Below are 19,757 nucleotides of genomic sequence, written 5' to 3' on the forward strand. Positions count from 1 at the left end.
ATTTCAGGAGAACAATTTAAATTTCTCTGCTAGTATTAATATGTAAGCAGAGAGTGGTAGTAGCTTCTTTCTTCTGTGTTGTTCCTTCAGCTGATAGGAAAAAAACAATCACAAATTTGTCAGAATAAAAAGATTCAGGATATCAATGTACTTATATTCTGGAACTTTTATTTTTGTAACTTGTATCAGCTTTTATGTCCGAATATTTATTTAATATACCTTGCTTGGAGCATAACCATTGTGACAGTAGAGCTGGATGCTCAGAGCCAGCAGATCTGTTGAAAGCGAAGTTGCCAATTTAACAGATCTATTTTAAAACATGATTCTTCCCTTAAAAATAACATTTGAATACATCACGACTAGCTTGTTAAGACATTTTTCAACTCTCAAATGTGGCAGCTCTATTTTTGCCCTCTGTCTCTTCCTACAAATTGTTACACTACATTGAAACATTAAATGAAAGCAGAAGAAAGCCAGAAGGCTATCATCTTCAGATGTTGATGCTCAGTGATTTGTGTGTCTGAGAAAGGGGGAGCACCAGGGTACGTGTTCGGTGTTTCCAGTCAAGTTAGACATGGGTGGCCTCCACCTCAGGAGAACCTTGGAGAAGGCCTGACTTCTTGTGGCCACATTTTCCCTATTTGGCTTCACCTCATGACTTCTTCAGCTGCTGGAAGGGTCCTTGCATGACTGCTACTCCAGGCAGCCCATCGTGGGGCGAGATGTCTTCTTATGAAGCTGAATCTCTTAGTCAGTATGTACCACGCGGTGCTACCTATGCTGGTGGGCCACAGTACTGGGTACCCTCCATAAGCATTTATAATTCCAACTTTGGTGCAACTTCCTTTTTTTTTTTTTTAAATGGAAGTTAATTCTTAAGTAGGTAATATGGGAGGAGATTTAATGACATAAGTTTAGAAGGCTAAGGAAACATCAGTAAGAAGTGACTTCTGTAAACCCATATACAAGTGGTCAAAGATTCCAAAGTGGTTTCTTAAACAAACAGGTGTCCTATAAGCATCCAAATGCAGAGCACATAGGGTTAGCCCGACTCTTTCTATAATTATCCTGAGATAAAAGGATAGAATTCTTTTAAAGTTGCTTACTCCTATTGTTGATAATACAGTGCTTTTAATTTAGTAGTTTTCTGAAGAGTTTCAAATGCAGGAAAGCTTCACTAATCCATTTGTTCATTGACCAAGTGTTTCGATTAAGAGGTGTGACAAAGTTCAGAACAGTCTTAGTCTGAACATTATCTTTTTTGCTGTTCTCCATTTTTTAATGTTCAAACTACTGCTTTTTTCTACATTCCAAACTCACGATGCCAAAGTGCTTCTCCAAGACAATGAAAACTATCATTTTGCCTGAATTTATTGCAAGGTTAATAAAAATTTTTTAACCCTTTCTGTCCTCATGATGCTGCAGAACTGTTCTAAAGTTTTCTATACGAGAATAGTGACACTTCTGTAGCATTTTGATAACTGCCTTATAGAATATGCCCTTTATAGACAGTAATGTGTAAAGGTATTTTCACATAAAAAGGCAAAGATACAGGTATTCAGGAAACTACTAAGTTCCATTTCTCAGGTTTTCTTACATTAAAATATACTTCTCAATATTTTGCTGCTGTAGGGTTTTTTTTCCCCATATGCAACAAACTTTCAGTGATAGAAATTCCTTTCTTTATTTTGGTGTCAAAGTAATGGTATTAGAAAGAATAGTAAAACTCTGTAATTCATGGGTCATGTTGCAGCAAAGACTCACAATAAAGAGGTAAATAATGTGTTTTGCCACTGTTTCTAAAATACCACTTACCACTTTTCTGTCACTTCACTGTGCTGTGTCAGTTGAGGATAACTTGCTTTTCAGTCACTGGTGTTAAGGAAGATGCTAGGAAGAAAGAATTTAATGATTATCAGTATAGATTCTAGTTTGGGCAACAAGAAGTAGTGAAGTTTATTAGCAGGTGATGTTACAAAAATGCATCTTCTAACTAAAGTGAAATCAGTCATAAATTCAGGATTCTTGTGGACTTGTGTTGTAAAAGAGGATATCAGGTCAATAATGGTATATTTTACATGACACATCTTAAAAGACAGCTGTGATTCCTGTGTGTGAATAGAATCCATAATTATGCTGTACCTGAGCCTCTACACGGCTTGCAGCTGTCATGAGACGTTCTCTATTGTGTCATACAGAGGATAAGGACTGGGATGAAGTGGGATATGTCGGGGATTCCCTGCTAATCCAGATCCCTATGGTTAATTTGAAGCAATTTTAGTTTTATCAGGAGCCAAACAAGTATACAGAACATGTGAGAATCCATACTTATTACTAAACATTAGATTCAGCAGGGGGACATAGGAGGTTTGTGTATGGTTTTTTTGTAAATGTTCCTTTTTTGGGTGTATGTGTATGTGAACATTACCACAGTGCTGCTGCACACCTCTGTTTGAAGAACCGGGTGAAATGATGTGCTACATATACACAGGTATTAAGGTGATGTGCTTCCTGCAAGTAGACTAGGTAGAGAGTACTCCAACTGTTAGGTTGTCTGCTGCCTTGAACCTAACTTTTTTTTTTCCCTCCTGTGTGCTTGAGCCTTGAACTTTACTTTCACATCCAAATGTTTCTTAAAATGTCAAGAATCTTCGAATTCAAAATTGCAATTTTGATTCTTACAGGAATCTGGATATGTACCTGAATATAAAAGCTTTCAGGCTATTCAGGAAACAGTGTATGTTATTGATACTAGTTTAGGTAAAGCCTTATGTTTCAGAGAGATTTAATATTATGTCTTCCAGTAACAATCTAATTTTCATTTTTTTGGCTTCTCAGAGTATGTGGTTAATATTGTGTGATGGCTATTTTTGGCTTTGCTCTACAAGGAGAAGATATTTATGAAACAAAGCACGTTTTTACAGCACTTTTGTGCAGCTTGGGCTTTAGAGTGCTTTCTAAATACTTATTTCAACCTGTAAACCTCAAGTGCACAGATTGTTAAAGGATTAACAAGTGTACAGATTCATGGCCAAGTCTTGTGTTATTACTGTGTGAAGAATATTGGTTTAGTTCTCAATGTCAGATAAAGTGGAAATAGTAATCATTTTTACTCAAGCAAATTTTTATGCCTTTTATTTAAAATTAACTTGAAAATACCAATATATCACCTATGAATATTACGTATTGGACATTTGTGTGCATATACGTAAGCTGTATGTTTATCAGTGACCAAGCAAGTTCAACTGAATCTCTGTAGAATAACTGACTTCTCATTTGAGTGTATTTTTGTGAATTTGATTTCACCATTTTCTTTGTTAAGCTCTGCTCTCTAAAAGGCTAAGTATGTTATGGATGTGTTTGGGCCATAAAGGTGTCAGAGCAAACCCAGGGTTGATTACTTTGATGTGTAATATAGCAGCACTTACTCCATTCTTCAGTCTTTTGTCATGGCATGCAACTCCAGCCGTTGGCAGTTTGGTTCTTTTTTCTCCACACTTTTTCTTAATATATCCCACTGTAACTAATATATGCAACAGACAGTTGTGGAAGAAGCAAGTTTTCAGTCACTGAGACTTTATGGTCTGTGTATCTTAGGATCCCAGTTGTTCTACAGATACCCAAATACCATGTGATATTTCAGACGTGAACTAATTTTTCCCTTTTACCCCAGATCTCTTTTCAGTGATAGCATTGCAGTGCATGTTCCTGTTGAAAATCTTCTGCTATCACACTGAAAGCTTGTGTGTGTGAAGCTCTGCATTTTTACTATGAATATTTTATGTATATATTTGCCTTTCAGTATCATGATTATAGATGAATACTATGTAAATTAGGTGGCCCTGAAAACTTACTGATTACCAAAATCGTATAATTGATGCCTGATAGTAAGTTTAGACTAACTACCCTGTTGAAATGGCTGTGCTGAGGTTTTGGATATGGTCTGGATTGATGTAATGGGAAGAACAGGGACTGCAGTATTAATTTGAGGTATCTTGCATGTTATTGCCTATGATACTACCAATCACACAGATTATGAACGTTTCCCACTTACTTAGATTTTTTCCTAACCCCCTCTCCCAAATATACCAATCTTTGTCTCATTAGACCAGTTTTTGAACACTTCTACTGTAGATAGTGCTTAGAAGAAGTAAGGGAGCAAATAATGACTCTAATTATTTGCTAGTTTAGCGCAAGGGAAAAAAGGAGCTAGAGCTTCTGATTAAACAAAATTATATAGAAAAAATAAGCCATAAGCTTGTTCGTTTTAAAGAATACACTTACAGTGAATTTTTATGGGGGAAAAAAAAAGAAACCAAAGGAACTCATGAAAACCATTATTTTCCAAATTTATTTGTGCTGGGGCCAGCTGCATTTCATCATTTTCTCTGGAAACCATCAATAGGTTGGGCTTAGGAGAAGGAGGTTTACAAACCTTTATATAATGTGATGTGTATTCTCAATGCTCCTATTTACAGCTGTTTGCTTAATTGCTCAAGTCAATCTTCAGTGCTATGTGTGACTATTAATTACAACCTGTTCTCATATTCTTTGTGTTAGTAACCTCATAGCAAGTTTGTCCTGCTCAGCTTTGACCTGCAGCCCGCTTACTTGCAGGTTGACTAACATGAAGGCAATACTGAAGTTTTTTTTAGAATGAATGGAAGATGATGGTATGTTGCAGAAAACTGTGTTCTGGAGTCAAATTTTAAGCAATTGTATAGTGGCAAGGTATCAATAATGCAGCATGTGAGAAAGAGGAAACTCAATAAATTACAGTCTTCTATTTATTCTTCCTGCTGGATTTGATATAGCAATGATAACTTAAAAAAAAAAAAAAAAAGGTTTCATTTGTTATGTACAAATTCCTAGGCACGTAATGGTAAAGCTTGTGGTGCAGAGTCCCCCTCACCTCCTCTTCATTGTTGTGGATATATTCAGCGTTCTGTGCCGTACGACAAATGAGCTAGAATTAAAGAATATAGCAAGGGAGGGGTATTGCATTGCCTATTTCAAAGTTGTTCAGTTAATAGGCTTCTCAATTTGACTTAAAAGACAATAAGTATTTATTTATGTGTGTCTCTGAATATGAAGTTTTCTTGAAAGAGTCATGGGAGATGATTGACGTCTGCTAACAAAATAAACTTAAAAATTCCAACAACTGTATGAAACTGTGGCATAGTATAAAGATGCATTAGAGGTTAAGATAAAAGCTCTGACACATATAAGAAAGACGGGGACAAACTTTTTAGCAGGGCCTGTTGCAATAGGACAAAGGGTAAGCATTTTAAACTAAAAGAGGGTAGATTCAGACTAGATATAAGGAAGAAATTTTTCACAGTGAGGATGGTGAAACACTGGAACAGGTTGCCCAGAGAGGTGGTAGATGCCCCATCCTTGGAAACATTCCAGGTCAGGTTGGACGGGGCTCTGAGCGACCTAATCTAGTTGAAGATGTCCCTGCTCATTGCAGGGGGGTTGGACTAGATTACCTTTGAAGGTCCCTTCCAACCAAAACTATTCTATGATCCTATGATTTTATGATGCGTTTCTATAAAATTTTCTTGAACTCATCTGGAAGTATAAATTATCTGGTACTAGCAGTTTAGGGTGTTACAGTTCATGACTAGCAGATAAACTCTTGAACTTGTATGGAAACACTTCTGACATAACTGCTCCATTTACTCCCTACTGAAGAATGTGCTGATTTTAATTGATGGGTTTTAGCAGGTGTTTTATATTTTCCAACTTTGTGGATAAATACAGAGTAAATATTCAATATTGACACTTCTAATTTAATGAGCACTAGAATCATTCTTTGAAGGAAGTAAGCTCTAAGAAAATGAGAAGTGGCTTAATAAGAGTAGTATTTTTATAACTTGGTCAACTACAACTAATTTAGTAATGTTTATTTCCTTAACAGAGCTAGAAATTTGTGTAGAGCTTGTCTTACATTCATGTTCTACTAAAATAACAATCTTAGCAGTGTACTGCTAACAGCATCTAGTTACTTCTTTGGAAACAGTCTTTCAAAGTGCAGATGTACTTATCACATTATTTCAAACTTCAGCACTGCTACTAATCCATATTTATATAACTGAATTTTTAAAAGATCAAAGGTTTAGACGTGCTCAGCATTTGGAACGCAAAATGCCTTACCTGCCTCTAATATTATAATCAGGTGTCTAATCTGAGACACTAAAGCTTGAAAAATATGACTAATATTCTAAATAACAGTTCATAGATAACTCCATTGTTACTGAGTGCATTTGGATTGCTCATTACTTTCTGAAGTTACACTTGAAAAATCTGAATGTGCAATAGGTTAAGAATTTATACTGCTTACGCTGTAAACCTTTCTAAAATACAGTATTTGATATAAAGTATACTATTGATGAAGCAGTAAGGACATGCAAGGTAGGTAGACCTTGTATTTGGTATGCCTATGATGATTTTTTTCAGGATTTAGGTGAAATTACATTTATATGCTGGTTTCAAACTACATACACTTTTAAGATTTAGGCCCTGATGCTGTTGGCAGATCAGAAAGGAGCTGTCAAAAGACATGGAATCATAGTAGAACCGTAAGGCCTATGTTATATGTGCACGCTTTGCATATGGCGTATAGCTTTTAAAACGGAGTAGTGTTGGTATATAGGTGCTTCTCAAAGTTGGACACAGAGAGAGCAGGATTTGCAACGTCAAGCTCTGTCCTATGTTTGTAAGTAATAGATGTCATCATGTGCATATATGTGTGACTACTGAAAAAACCCTGCTGTTCAAGAATCCTTCATTATGTTGTGCAATCTGCCCTTAAAAGAGGTATTTTCAAGAGCAGAAGTAATTCAGTGAATTTGATTGGTTGATTTTAAGTCCTTGGTTTGATTTTTTTTTTTTATTTTTAGATTTTATGCAACACCAAACTTTTGACAATTCCAGGTTATAGGTTCATGCATTAAGGTTTTTAGAAACAATTTTCAAAGCCAGTATTGAAATCACCGGGAGTTTTTCTTGTACCCTAACTACCGTTTTCTAAAAGATACTACTCTTAGCAGCCTGCAATACATGCAGATGGTTTGTGGAATAGATGTATAAAGATACTGAAGAATGTAAATCCGTTTCCTAAGAAAACTCACATCTGCCCACATGTCATCAGAAACTTGGACAGCTTTATCTCCTAAGAATATATAGGCTTTACAGTTTTCAGAACATTTTTTTCTGAAGAAGATACGGCCACTTCTTTAGTTGATAATTACAGAATGAAAATGATGTTCTGAGGAATTAGTATTATCAGTCAGGACTAGGTCATCAGTTGGTGTTAACCAATATTACCCTGCTGACTTCAGCTATTTTTATATGACATTGGAGATCTGGACATTAGAAGATGCTAGGGGATAAGCTTAAGTAAAAAGTTTACTGTACCAGAAAAGAATTGCAGAACCAATAGAATACTATTTATATTAGGAATATAATAACATGCAACTGTTTTGAAGGACCTAGTTCCGACATTGCTTCTTAGCATCTTTTACCTCAACAGAGCAGTTTGTTAAATTGTGGAAATATTGTTGTGTCAGGATACTTACTTGGGGCATACCACCTACAGGCTAATTCACTGAGGATGTTGTGCAGGTGATTTGTTTCAGGTGGATCATACTGGTCACTGAAATCACAATCTGAATTGCATTTTGTCACCTGCATCCAGTGCTGCCCATGGAGAATGCTGCCTCTGTGTGATTACATATGTATGTATTTATATAACTTGAGGTAAAAAACTGTTGAACAAAGGCCTGATGAGACCTTTTTCTCAAGCTTAGAAAAAAGCACAAAGCTACTGCAAAATTAAACAAGGTTTGAAAATGAGACATCAAGGAAAAATGGAAAGATTAATAGTTTTTTCCAAAAATTTTATTTCTAAATTAAATGAAAATACTAAATTTCAAAACGTCCAATCAGCTGCAGTGATAATACCAAAAATCAAAATACCAAAAACTCATTTAACATGGGGTAAAGTTCATTTGTAAATCATACTTAAATACAGTACTGTAAAAAAATGCAATGACTAACCTGCATAAATTATACCTTAATTGGCTGGCATGGCTTCCTTTAAGAGCGTGAGCTGTTGGTAACATGATGACAAATGCGTACTAATGAAAAGTAATATGTGTTAGAAAGCATACTCTTATTCATAAGTGCTACTCTAGCTGTCAATGCATTTTAAAGCATGATGACATGGTTTTCAAATGTACAAAGAACTTTTTTTTCTCGCAGCATTATGTACATTTAATGTTTTTGAAAAATTTGTCTAATGAGTGTCCTACTTGGATAAAATGCTACGTGTTATCACCTATTATCACTGGTATTTTTTTCTCACGTTAAATTGAAATAGGCTTGCATGTTCATTTTCAGCTTTCCCTTCATGCACACATTGTTCTGAGTTAATGTTTCATATTTATTTTCATTTTTCCATTAATTTCTTCCTCTTCAGGTGCAATCTAGCTCCTGTGGTGGAGTTTGCTGCCGATGTGGGAACTAAATCTGATTTTATTACCATGAACCCATCAGTTGTACAAAGAGCATTTGGAGGCTTTCGGAATGAGAGTGACAGAGAAAAATTTGTGCATAGACTATCCATGCTGAATGACAGTGTCCTTTGGATCCCTGCTTTCATGGTCAAAGGCGGAGAGAAGCATGTGGAGTGGGTTAATGCATTAATCCTTAAGAATAAATTGAAAGTGCGAACCGCCTATCCATCACTGAGACTTATTCATGCTGTCAGAGGGTAAGTGTCTGGAAAAGACTGGTCTGTCCTTGGCACAATGAAGCTTATAACTAGAATTCCTAACAGGCAGAAAAAAGCTCAAGTAAAATGTTAAAAGGAGTATGATATTTCCATTATTGTTGTAATGGATTGAATTTATGATAAAATAAGTTTGTTTGGTAATAAATGTCATCCACTCATTTGGCCTGCTCTAATGCAAACAACTGAAATGCATTAGCAGAATAACTTTTCACTTTCACTTTTATGTACAAAAATTTTTCATGATCATTATAGTGATAAATTAATGAAAAAATAGTCTGAATTCAAAGGGTATCTGTGAGTCATCAAATCAGAGGACAATGAAAGTGCTACATGTCTTCTTTTGGGCAAGACTGTGGAGATAAAATATGATTTAAATAGCATAGGGCATAAGGTAACAATCATATAAATAATGAAGTCTGGCAGATCTGAAAATAATGAGCTGCTTCCTAAAACATCTAGGATTTTGTAGCAATCTTTCTCCTTTTGAATTTAGCCAGATGCTTAGGCAATTCAAAAACATTGATCAGAATCACTGAAAACATTAATGTAGCCAGTTGTTAAAAAAAAAAATGCATCCATGCTTTGTGCAGAGACTTTTTTCTTAACCCCATAATTAAACAAGACTGTCAGATGAAGGCTCCAATGTCTTTGTCACTACAAGTAAGGGTATATAGGGCTATGCATGAAAAACATTCAGAAGATGATGGTAGTGCAATACCTGTTTGTGCAGTGAATTATGACAATATGATAATATTCAGGTTGAGTTCCTTGAACTGTCTGTTTGTGGGGTTTGCGGAGATGCCTTAAAGTATTGGTATTGGCTTGTACACCAGTTACTGATTATGTATCTGCCTAAAAAGTTGTTACTGTTACAGCAGCAGAGAGAAGATCAGAGGGGATGTTTGAACTGTTAGTCCAATCTAGTATGAGAGTATAAGAATAAACTTAGAAATATGTTGTTCTTCAGGATATTAGGACTTTTGAATATGCTTTTGTCCTTCGGCCATGTCTCAAATAGATTAACTGCTGTATTCTTAACGTGGTACACTTCTGGCACTGGAAAAAAATAATCTGTTCCCTTTGGAGCTTGGAAATCCTTTGGAAATCCTTTAATTTTCTACCGAGTTGCTCAGTTTCCATGGTTGTTTCGATAGTTGTTTTGTTATACAGTTACACTTCAGCTATTTATGGGCCTTGATTTTGTTGAATTTTCAAGTATTCAAAATGCCTATAACACATGACTAGGTGTAGTAGTTTTTGTGTGTGTATATAAATCTGAATAAATAACATTACTTCCAGTTTACAAACAGCTGTTCTTGTTTCCATCTGCTAAATCTGGGCAAAATTATCAAATGTGAATGGTAATTCAGAATGTGCAGTCTTTCAGTTGGCCAACTTGAAGGTCCTTTAGGGGACTTCGTCTTAAAAAAAGAACTAGCATCTACATTGTCCCTCTGAAAGAAAGGCAACAAAAGCTCTGCCATCAGAATTGGTGTTGAAAATTTAGACTGTACTTTATTTCAGATTATACCTAGCAGTGTCATCTGATATGACTGCACAAATTTGTCAAGTTGTTGAATCTGTGCTCTAAACCTTAAGTCCTCCGCTTCAAACCTTGTTGTTTAATCACCTCACTTTTCCTTTTTCATTGTTGTGGGAAGTAACTGAATATCATCATGTATTCTTTACTGTTCTTTTTTGTAATTTGAGTAAGAACAAAACAAGAAGTCAAATTTATCTTTGATCTAACTCTGGACTTTACTAAGTGAGGTGCATGAGGTGAATATGTCTTCGTGAGTCAAGTTTGGAAGTGATACAGTTAGCAGTAATACATTTGGAACAAGTATTCTTCAGATTTCTTAGACAGCAGTCTTAAAACACCAGCCCATAATCATGAGGTTTGTATTATAGCAAAGTTAAATCTAGGGAAAGAGTGTCGTCTCTTTACAGGTTGAATTACATCCCTCTAAGATCTGTTAGGTTTATATGTCAAATGGAATACCATGGTAGTATGAGAAATTAATAAGCAAAAATTATTCTTAAATTAAAATGTGCCTGAGCTAAAAATTAATATTTTCTACAAATAAGTAAAGTAACTTGAAAAATAAAGTAAAATTTAAAGCTGCATAACCTGATTATCAAATCAGTCCATTTTGAGCAGTAAAACTTGGGAAAGTTTAAGCAAGTTACAACTGCTAACTTCAGTTTGAAACTAATGGACAGCTAAGTCTGCTGCTATTTAAAACAGTGTGTGCAACTTACATACTTAGTTTTAAGGAAAATCTTCATAATACTGTATTCTATCTATTGTGCTCATGTTTATTTCAAATTCAATGTAAACTGATGATTTATGAGCCTCTGAAGAGACACTATCTAAAAGGAACTTCTGTAAAACACTCCTTATTTTATGAATCTGAACTGGTTTTGTGTATTTGTTTTGATATATTTGATATATTCTTTTGTATATTTGATGCTTTTGCAAGCTCTCTGCTTGCAAGTCTAAGTCTTTGTGACCATGTTAACAGTGATGACCTAGTGGAGGCCTGTGGTGTTCCAAAACAGAAAGGGTAAAATAAACAGAATGTGAAGATTGCTGTTAGTTGAATGAGAAGCGAAAACAGGAAATCTACCCACAAAACCTGCATGTTAAAACACACAGTAAGACCTGTGCAGAGCATCTAATCTCCTTTGTAGCGTGCCTCAGCATACGTGCAAGACTGTGAGAATGCAAAGGTTATGCTACGTCTTTCAGCCTCGTAAGCGTAAGAGGGAGATGGAGTTTGATTTATTGATGTAAGCATGGCAAGGGAAGCTGAACTGCACAAAGTGGTTTTTGTAGACTGTCTTACTTTACACAAGGAAACTACTTGCGTCTGCAACCTTTGTTTTGTAGATTGTGAGCATTCTCAGATAGTTGTATCTTTGTGCTCGAATGTAGCTCCATGATTTTCATTAAAGGCCACAAAAGTTTAGAGCAGACACATGGGAGTGTAGCATTTGCAATCACTGTCCTGTATTAATATTTGTAACATCCCCAAACTCCTCTTAACCTCAATACAAGTAAGTATTCACTTCTTTTGTTTCTGGTTTCTTGCCTTGATAATTCCAAAGCATTCTGGCTTTACTCTTTATTTGAGTATGCATATTTTGCATTAAATAATAATTTGTATGAAGGTAGTTAGAGCTGTTTTAAATTAGACTTTAATAAGAGAATTGGTCAAGGAAGTCAGTGTGGGTCTTATGTTCCTTCTTATATCTTGAAACCCTCCCAAATTCTTAATGACTTAAACACAGTAAGGTTTTTGTTAGACCATGCCAAAGACATAATACCAGGAGGGTATACTGAAGAACTGTCATCAGCTTGAAAGCATATTCTTATGGAGACGAATAAAAGGTGCAATTTTATGTTTAATAAGCTAAAAGATTCCATTAAGCTGTTTTGGAAGACTTAGGCACCCATGCTGTTTTTCCTATACCACAGATATATCTGTAGATGTGGTATACCACAGGGCTATACCATATCCATATCATTCAACTTGTTGAAATGAGGCTTTTATTTGAAACTTTAATGTATTATATTGCAACCACATGTCTTCATAATCTAAAAATACAAAACACACTGCTGCAGGCCTGAAAACTGCCTAAAAAGAGAAGATGTCTATCCTAAAAAGTTACAATTAAAAAGTCTTCTTTTTCTTTGGAAGAACAAATTCCTAGTGTAAATTTAAATTGATATCAAGAGTTCTTTGATTTAATGCACCTAAAATTTTATTCAAAATATGGAAGTGTAGTGTATTTTGGGCTAAATAGTTTAGTAACTAATCATCAATAAACTTCATAATTCCAACCTGACATATTAAGTGCTAATAGAGACGTTTAATGCTGAAGCGTGCAGGCTGACAGCCACAATGTTTGGAAAGTATTGTCTCTATTCCTTTTTGTGTGTATCACACTGCCAAGTTGTTCAGGCAAATTAGGTTTTTCCTTCTTCAGTCTTAAAGCGTAAAGCATAGGCAGTTTCTAAAGACAGAACATTAACTTTCTTAGACTTCTGTTCTGATCTAGTGAGGCCAAATTCTGTATTCCTATGTGCTGTTTTACGTAACAACAGGGCAGTTTTGCTGCAGTCATGTATGGCACTGAAATTCTCTCTCCCATTTTTCCTTCTCTTAATGAAAGAAACTTTCTGAGCAGCACATAGTATTTGAGAGTTGCTCTTGATCAGATAGTAGAATAATGACTGCATTCTGAGATAATTTTGAAAAACTTTATTTTTTCCTGTCCATTTGTGCACTTTTTGGGTCATAAAAAAGGTAATGTGGTGTTGGAAAAAGAAATTACTTTTTTTGCAGATTTCATGCCTTATTAAACTTCTGTGAGTGATGGCCACTTCTCTGAAATCTCAGAGGGATTCTAAGTTTTAAAAACAGATTATGTAAATACTAAATCCAACATGATAACTACTTTTTTAATTAGTAGCATGTCTTAAATGGCCATTGGATTCAGATTTTTTACTTCAGTAGATTTAGATCAAGTGGTTTCATGTGATAATCTGTTTTCTCTATTTTGCTTTTGTACTTCTTGATCAACAACTTTGTATTTCAAGTTAGAATATTGGATTTGGAAAGTGATTTGGGGGCAGTTGCATTATTTTTTCACAAAGTGTCTCTAAAAGCTGTTTTATAGAACTTTTAATGTAATTGTGCACATATTACTGACAAAATAATTGAGGTAATCAATACGTAGCAGAGTTCAAGAAGGAACTAGAATCTATAAATGAAGAGCCTTACTTATTAAAAGGATTTATTTGCTCTGTAATGCCACTGCCAGGAAGGTTACTTATAAAGCAATTATAATGAGCAAACCACACAATGTGTTTTGTTTTTTTTTAAATTGAATTTAACAACAAATTTCGGAAACTTTGATTTATTAATAGGACTGAGATTTAGTACTGAACTCTTTCATTAGGATTATTTTTAATAATATTTTCCAAGTGAGATGATACACTTTGAGGTGTGGACAGTGTCTGTATTGAGTCTGGTCTCAGTAGCAGAGCACTAATGGAATATGATTAAACAGTAGGCAAACAGGAGCTGAGCCTGCTGGGATTGGAGTCCAGATCTTCTTGTTTACTTCTAATGGTGGCAGACAACCAAACCTGAAAGTAGGATCAGGGGATGCTTTCTGCTATGGATCCTGCCTTGCAGTTCTCTGGAGAGAGTAGAGAGGGCTCCTGAGACTAAGCATGTTGTTGGTACATTAGGTGGAGGCCAGAGTGAACTCCCAGAGCCTTGCACAGCACTTCTCCTGCTTCTGCTGGCAAATATCTGCAGACATGCTGAAGAGGCAGAACACCACCACCACCCCTGCCCCGCTCTGCCAAGCAATACAGTCTTTTAAAATACATTGGTTTTCTGAGAAGTTTTTTCTCATGTTTCCTCTACGAACTCCACAAAACAAAGTTCTCACACTCATCTTCATGTGTAAGGATGTTTTCTTGGCTTTTTTCCCTGCTGGAGCCATCCCATGAACTATTAGTCACTCAGTAGCAATATTGCTGAAATTGCTTCACATAAGATTCCTTCCTGTCTTTTGGGTATGGAACAATCGTGTGGACATCCTGTGGGATTTCCCTGTGCTCAGCTTATTTCCTCCTTGATGCTGCCTGTGAAAGAGCACTATTAGAGTTGATCCTGCATTAAACATGGCAGAATTCCCACTGAACTCTGTGTTTTGCCTCTGTAAAAAGTATGCTGTGCCTATTTATGGTCACTTTTCAGTACAGAGTCTTTTTTCCTTTATTAGTGAAAGCTAACAGCTGTTATTTGAATGTAGTGACCTTTTACACAACTTCACCACGGCTCCAGAGTCCTTTGCTGTGGGAATTACAGAAAAAATACTTTGAGAAACTCAAACATGCAGAAATCATGTAGTTCTCCATCAGCTCTGTGCTAATAAAGAAACAATTACTGGGAGCAATCTATATTGTAACACTTCTGTTTCTTTTCTTACTGCTAACAGACTTTACTTTTTTCTTTACTGCTAAAATATATTTCTTAGGAAAAGACATTTTGGAGTACATGGATGAACAAATAATCACTGCAGAAAACAAAAGATTTAAAAAATGGCCATTAAGCTAAAAATACAATACTGTACTTAATATAACAATGTCTTTTGCATCATGTCATACAAATATTCAAAATATTAGGAAAAAAATTCACGTTGCCCTACTTTTGAGTGGAGTACAATCCTGTTTTTCATATATGTGGATGTTAAGATAGGAGTTCTGTATTACAGTACCCTTGTGCCCTTGTGTAACGTATCAGTAGAGCTGGCTTTGTTTGGTAAGTTATACAAACAAATGGGATGCCAGTTAGTTTGGATTTTTCAGAACTTAATGTATTGTGCGAAGTCGTACTTCGGATCCCAGGATCCTGTCCTAGTGGGAGAGCAGGAGGTGATGCTCCCATTCCTGAAGCGGCGACACTCTGGGGTTGATCTTTTAGGCTAGCAGCTCATTACCAGGGCTGCAGGGCCTGTGCATCTCCTGAGGGTGCCTCCTCATATGGTTCAAAGTTTCTCAGGCTGAGCTTTTATTTCCTTTGCACAAGATCTCCTATTTTATTGTGTTTCAGGAAGATTTAGCAAGGCCTGTCAAGAGATATGTCACTTTTTGAGAGAAAGGAGAGCTTTTTCAATGGGGGCAAACACAGTTGAAGTAGAGGAGGACACGAGGGAAACTGAATGCGCACTAAACTGTCTGCTTTTTATATTTTTCATTGCCTGGTCCATTCCACACAGGAGGCCATGAAAAGCCTGGTCATGATTGTAGGGAGAGAACCATATTTTTATTTTTTATTTTATTTGATAATAAAATTCTGTGGCGTTTTGGTTTGGGTTTTTTTTTCTGACTCTTTTGCTGTGGCAACTGCTTTGTTCCTGATTATCAGAAACGTATATACTTAAGACTTGTAAAGCTTACTCTTCTAAGGTTGAATGTCAGGTTTCGACTAGAGGAGAGCAACAGAATCAGTCATAAGAAAAATAGTAATGAAATTGCCCATTTTCAAGTTTTGCTGCTTAGTTTATCTACCATGAGCAACAGCACTGTACCTAATGCTAATGACTGTTATCAGCTAAGCAGGGAATAAATAACACATAGTTTATTCATACAGTGTATTTGCAGATTTATATTTATTTTGAAAACTATTTTGCTATTGTATTATTATTATTTTTCAAATTTTTTATTTTATCTTCCCTTGCATAAAATCTGTTAGTTTCTGTGTTTCTGAACACTATAAAAATGTGCAAAATTAATTAACTCTCATTTGACCATATTGCACTCCTGTAACAAAAATTGTAGCTGTGCTGCTGAGAAGCAAACCGGAAAGAGTTTTTATAGTCTTTCTTTGAGGACCAAAGTACAGAGAGGAGTGGAGTCCATAGAGAGTCATGTTGGGCAGATAGTATTAATAGGATGGAGAATAGCTTCTCTTTTTTTTGACATGTGAGGTGAGCTATCTGTTGATTCTATATGATACATGTGTGCATGAGGAAGTTCTGTCAGGTTTCCTTCCTTTTTTAAAGTGATGTTTCTAAGGTAAAACCTATAATAATAATTCTGCTATTTTTTGTTTTGATTGTAATGCCTACCAAGAGTTTTCAAAGACGTGTGCATTAAGCTTTGATCTTACTGAAGTTTTGTGATGAGGAGCAGTTGTATTGAGCATCCAGTCAGTAAGGGATTTCTTCAAATGCTTAGTTAATTACTGAGGTAACATGGACATAAGCAAACAAAACTATAGCTTTATACACTATATGGTATGGCATTTCCCTTTGGTCAGTTCAGGTCAGCTGTCCTGGCTGTGTCCCTTCCCAGCTTTTTGCCCACTACCATCTGGCTAAAAATGCCTTTGCATCTGAACTTTTCAGTAAAAGTGGAGAGTTGTTGTGATACCATGTTATCATATGACAAATTCTACTAGTACTAAATATATTTATTAATCTTTTTTCCAAATTGATCCCCTTATCTGGAAAAAAATAATAAAAATAGTTAGAAAAAGAAAATTTAGAAGACTCAGCTTTTTTTTCTCTTTTGATCTTTGTTACATGTTTTCGGGGAAGGGGGACAAACCAAAACAAAAAGCCCAAACCAAACCAAAAGAGAGAAGATGGAAATGGATACACATGCCTGTGATTCTTTCTTTTGTAATTCTTTTGTATTACACTTCTAGCTGCCACATTGGCATTAGCAGAGCTAGATCAAGAAGAGTATGGCATTTCTTTCTGCATGGATGACCATGACAGATGAAAGATGATGCCACCAGGTGCTGTCAGTTACCTTATACTTCAAGTCATTGGATTGTTTGTGAAAATGAATAAACAGTCCTTCAGTGAAATAATACACTGGGACAATCCTTACAGTGGTGTCAGTATAGGAAGAAGCAGTTTGGCTTAGTATCTTCTGTAGCCTCGCTTTTTAGTGCATAAGTGTCCTGGTTTTGGCTAGGATAGTGTTAATTTTCTTCCTAGTGGCTGGTATAGTGCAGTGTTTTGGATTTAGTAGGAAAATAATGTTGATAACACACTGATGTTTTTAGTTGTTGCTAAGTAGTGTTTATACTAAGTCAAGGATTTTTCAGCTTCTCATGGCCAGCCAGCAAGAAGGCTGGAGGGGCACAAGAAGCTGGGAGGGGACACAGCCAGGACAGCTGACCCAAACTGGCCAGAGGAATATTCTATACCATATGACATCATGCCTAGGATATAAACTGGGGGAGTTGGCTGGGAGAGGTGGATTGCTGCTCGGGAACTAACTGGGCATCGGTCAGCAAGTGGTAAGCAATTGCATTGTGCATCACTTGCTTTGTATAGTTTAATTCTTTTAGTATTACTGTTGTCATATTATTATTATTATCATCATCATTATCATTATTTTCCTTCCTTTCTGTCCAACTAAACTGTCTTTATCTCAACCCATGAGGTTTTTTGTTTTTTCCCGATTCTCTCCCCCATCCCAGTGGGTGGGTGGGAGTGAGTGAGCAGCTGCGTGGTGCTTAGTTGCCGGCTGAGGTTAAAACATGACAATGAGTTTCTTCAAGAATGCTTTAATGGATTTATTTTAAGTCCTTGGGTTCTTGTTCGTATGTGGAGAAAGACTTAAGTGCTTCAAGTCAGAAGCGCTGAGTAGCATTTGGGCATTTTATGTCTGAAGTTACCAAATGCCAAGGCTAATGGCTACCTTCCTCCCAAACACAGCTTGTGGGGAAGCAGTCCGTCTTTTCCTTTTGCACAATGAGTATTTCTCTGTTGTGTAGGAGAAAAGCTCCTGTTCATTCCTCTTTCTGAGGTGTACTGGGTCTGGCTGGGATGGAGTTAACTTTCTTCATGGCAGCCCTGTGCCAAAATATAGGTGCTGTGTTCTGGATTTGTGGGTAAAACAGTGTTGGTAACGCACCAGTGTTTTGTCTGTTGCTGAACAGTGCTTGCAGAGTCTCAAGGCTGCCTCCATACCTCACTCTCCCCCACCAGTGAGTAGGCTGGTGGTGGGCAAAAAGCTGGGAAGGGACACAGCCAGGACAGCTGACCTGAACTGACCAAAGGGAAGGGGGATGTCTTCCAAGATGGCTGTTGCTGAGAGACAGGTGGGCCTCTGTCTGCTTGTGGGTGTAGGTGAGCAATTGCCTTTTTTCCCCCTCTTTCATTCACCTAGTAAGCTGTCTTCATCTTGATCCATGAGTTTTCTTGCTTTTGCTTTTCCTATTCTCTCCCCTGTGCCACCGAGGAGGGAGCAGGGAGCGGGAGAGCAGCTGTGTGGGTGCTTGGCTGCTGGCCAGGGTCAACCCACCATGTGAGGGAAGGAATTTGTGTGAGTATTTGCTACATCAGCCAAGTATAGGCTTTTCAGAGACTAAGGGAAGCCTACTAGCCTGTTCCAGTTTGCATCAAAGAATTAAGAGACTGAGAAAGTGAGAAAAAGGGTGAGCATTGCTGTATTTCAGACACTTGGGAGATAAAGAGGCCAGGTGGTTAGGTCAGTGCTGTCATGCCTGGTGATGTTTTAAGCACAGAACATGTTTTGAAAGAAAATAACTGATTCATTAGGCGACAGGTCTGGATTCTGCTTCTTGGGTGTTAGAAGGCGCACCGTAGTTGAGTTAGATGCTAGGTGCCTGCATTTTGGATGGAATGAGATTTAAATCTCTCACCAGTCCTCATTTCCTTCCCATGCTAGACTGAAGTCTCTGCCCCACTGTGCATTCTGTCTTACGCATCTCTTTCAGCAGAGGTTGTTCCTGTGAATCCTGTTCTTGGGTGTCCTGCTGTCCTTACACTCATGTGTAGACATAAAGACATGTCTATACGTGTATGGGAGATAAATGTTGTGTGTGGATTCACATTATGAATTTAATATGGTAAGGTTGCTGTATTGAAGTCCTTTTTTGAGATTTGTCCTTCAGTCTTCAACAAGTGAATTAATGGGCCACAAGAAAAATTAAGAAAATAACTGCTACTTCTAAAACGTAAAAAAACATTACTTTTGTTTCTACCTTTTTTTTTTAAACTATTTCTGTATTGAAATAATGGTTGATATACCTCATGAGCATTGTGGAGAGAGCTTATTTACATTTTCCATTCTGTATTTAGTGGGAACAAGAGTCATCATTTGCATTTTTTGAAGCATATACTTAGTGAAGTAGTCAAAGAAAATTGACCTAGAGAAAGTTACTGCTAGAACTTGCTTTTTCATTTTAAACTTAGTTGTACTTTATTGGCTAGCAGTGGGATACAGGGGAATTTCCAACCAGAATGAGTAATCATTTTCTCTTACAACTTGCAAGCAAAGAAGACCTGTAAAAGGATCTGAGATAAGACCCTGCTGAGAACAAGTGCAACTCCTGGTTTCAGAACATTTTGGAGGCTCGTGAGAGGTTTTTTATTTTTATTTTTTCCATTT

General features: G+C 36.5%; 1 protein-coding gene across 1 annotated transcript in view; it reads left to right on the top strand.

Annotated features, from left to right (window-relative positions):
• ST8SIA4 (ST8 alpha-N-acetyl-neuraminide alpha-2,8-sialyltransferase 4) overlaps nucleotides 1-19,757 on the top strand; it is a 64,425-nt gene that overhangs the window by 21,222 nt on the left and 23,446 nt on the right. Inside the window, exon 4 of the mRNA XM_050912858.1 lies at nucleotides 8,486-8,779. Coding sequence (XP_050768815.1) covers nucleotides 8,486-8,779 — 294 coding nt within the window. The remainder of the gene's footprint in view (nucleotides 1-8,485; nucleotides 8,780-19,757) is intronic.

Source organism: Gymnogyps californianus, chromosome Z (assembly GCF_018139145.2).
Source record: "Gymnogyps californianus isolate 813 chromosome Z, ASM1813914v2, whole genome shotgun sequence".
NCBI classification, from domain to species: Eukaryota; Metazoa; Chordata; class Aves; order Accipitriformes; family Cathartidae; genus Gymnogyps; species Gymnogyps californianus.